This window comes from Geotrypetes seraphini, chromosome 4, assembly GCF_902459505.1.
Source record: "Geotrypetes seraphini chromosome 4, aGeoSer1.1, whole genome shotgun sequence".
NCBI classification, from domain to species: domain Eukaryota; kingdom Metazoa; phylum Chordata; class Amphibia; order Gymnophiona; family Dermophiidae; genus Geotrypetes; species Geotrypetes seraphini.
In genome coordinates this window covers 258,736,560-258,739,277 of record NC_047087.1, presented here as the reverse complement: position 1 = coordinate 258,739,277, position 2,718 = coordinate 258,736,560, and the positions used below count along the sequence as shown (strand labels likewise).

Sequence of the window (2,718 nt, the reverse complement as noted above, 5' to 3'; positions counted from 1 at the left end):
CAATGTACTGTAAACCGCTTTGATATCTGCTGAAGAAAGACAGTATATCAAATAAAAGATAACCATTTTACTTGGGTAGTGGAAAATAATGGTGTAACTTTTAACAGTAAAATGCTACAAGGCTTTTTCAGGTTTTTGTGTATTTTCTGTCTGCACTTTGTAGTATTAAACTGCACCCCTCACAAAAATTGAGATCAAACCTATGTTGCTACTTCATCTACACACACACACACACACACTCACTCACTCACAGTACTTTCATGGTGTTTTCCAGGGAGGGGCATAGATGGGGGATGGCCCCTCCTGCCCCATTCACTTCCATTATATTCTGTCCTAGACTAATCACACATACATACTTCCACACTTTGCTAGTCCACTCAAGCAGCATCTTGCCCAGTACTCGGTAAGTCTGACTGGTTTATACTGAACTGCAAATAATCAGAGTTAGGAAACATAGTTTGCCTGAAGTTGGCTAAAATAAATCCAGCTACATTTCGAATTCAAATTCACAGCATTTGTAAAATGTGATAATAGTAAGCTTTGTAGCTAAGGAAGGATAATTCTGTTCTGGCCATGTATTTCTGCTGATTTCATTTTCATTATTTTGGTTACATATCTACATTGAGTTTTACATATTTGTGTGTTTTAATTTTTTTTAAAAAGTGCTTGTATTTTGCATTTATGAAATTGATTAAACTGAGGGTTTGGATCCTATTTGCTTCTCAAAACATTATTTTCTTGGGTGATGAAAAAGAAAAGTCTTTATTACATAGATTGATATATTATTTGCATAATAGAGTTTACAATTATCTGGTGCCAAATGAAAATGTTTCCTTCTTTTCTGCTCAGCTTTTTTAAGCATAACATCTTTGGGTAAATATACCGACTATTGTTCACTTCAGTAATCACCATTCATTCATGTTTTCTTCAAACATATGTGGATATGTTTTTGATAGTACCAGTATAAAAATTCAATTTATCTGGTTGTATAATTAACAATTTAGCTAATTTCCAAATTTAATAATAGCAAGCTCAGATTAATGTCATTTTTCATAAGTATCAAGGAGTCACAAATAGTTCCTTGTCACTGCCTCTTTCAGTGCTGTGTCACAGGCTGAAACTGATAGATGTTTGCACCCCCCTTCTCTTTTTTTTTTTTTAGGTTCTTTAGGATGTGAAGAACGCTGCACTCCCACGCTTGGACATATTACTAATGCTTGGGTGCCCTTCAATTACCAAACTAAAAGCAACATTGATCCCAGTACGATGAGTTTATCCTATATCTTGCCGCTGATTCTCCTTCTTTGCTGCCTGAGCCACTTTCAGGAAGTGGCCGGTAGAAAAGAAAAACGTGCCAGCACAAAGGGAGAAGCTGCATCCTATGCGCGTGCTGGGCAACTGTCAACGAAAGAGAAGCACGCCTGTACCTGGAACATTAACGGGGATCAGGTGGTCAGCTTAGTCGTGAGTTGTACGGAGCCAGATAACAGCAGCTACCAGTGTACGTATGAGGGAGAGCCCCAGCTGTGCCCTGCTTACAGCACCAAGGCCAAGCAGTACTGGAAGCAGATCCTCGGGAGGATCAAGAAAATGGCCAGGGCTTGTGAAGAGAAAACGCTCAAGTCCCGGGTCTGCAAGAAGGCACCAGCTGCGGAGTCCCAGCTCACACTGGTGCAGAAAGGGACCAGTGCGCAGGCGGAGAAGGAACGAGGCAAGGGGAGGAAAAGGGGGCGCGCGAAAGAGACTGTGCAGGTGCCAGGGGCCGAGCCTATGGAGAAAGGGGGCAAGGCAGGGAGGAGGGAGCCCAGTTCCAAAGCCAGTCAGAGCCCGAATCCACCCACCGCAGCCCCGACTAACTTGTCGACCTCTGCCAGGGAGGTTAATGATGAGCTCTCGGAGTTCAGTGAGGATCTGGCCGAGACCTATTGTGCAGAGAAATGGCATTCTCTTTGCTCCTTTTTTGTCAATTTCTGGAATGGTTAAACCCATCAGAATGGGCAGCAAATCGCTTTCCTAACTGAATGCCTGCCAAATTCCTTTGGACTGGTTTAATGCTAACAAGACTGACAAATCCTTTCAGGGCTAAAATAAGTTATGGACTCGCTACAGGATGCAAAATGATTTCTTCCGACAATGACATTTTAGCGTGGCTAAATCATTAAACAGTTATATTAATCCCCAATAAACTAGCATTTATTTTTTGTCGCCAACAGTAGTACTTTCTAGCCTAACACTGGCCATATATAATTCTCTGATTTGATCAATGTGATTCAGTGGGGTGGCAGGTGGAACAATAAAAATAACTTTGTAATATGAAAGTGTGGTGCTTGAAGTCTTTTTGTTCAAATAGTGCAGAAGATCAATCAAATAATTCAGTTTCCCTATTGGGCAGGTTTCTTATTACAAATACATGTGTGCACTCTTACCAGACATTTAAAAACCACTGCCATAATCCTTCCCATTCAATTCTTACCTTCTGTGCTAAATCTATGAGATGTTCAAAACCTAATGCCAGTGCTAGAGGTGATTAGCTCCAGTCCAGACTAGCCGGCATTAGTGAATGCAAAATGCTCGGAGGGCTGTAGCATAGGGCTGCGTTTCTCAACTTCTTCAAGCCAAGTATCCCCTAGATTAAAAAGAATTCAACCCCGAGCAGCAGAGATTCTGAAATGGACATTATATTGTTAAATAACTAGGCAACATATATAACAAATACAG

At 41.0% G+C, this 2,718-nt stretch overlaps 1 protein-coding gene across 1 annotated transcript; it reads left to right on the top strand.

Moving 5' to 3' along the window:
- The first annotated feature begins 1,266 nt into the window (after positions 1-1,266).
- Positions 1,267-2,087, top strand: FGFBP3 (fibroblast growth factor binding protein 3). The gene has a single exon (XM_033942970.1). The coding sequence runs from the start codon at positions 1,267-1,269 to the stop codon at positions 1,981-1,983; it is 717 nt and encodes a 238-aa protein (XP_033798861.1). The 3' UTR covers positions 1,984-2,087.
- The last annotated feature ends 631 nt before the right edge of the window (positions 2,088-2,718 follow it).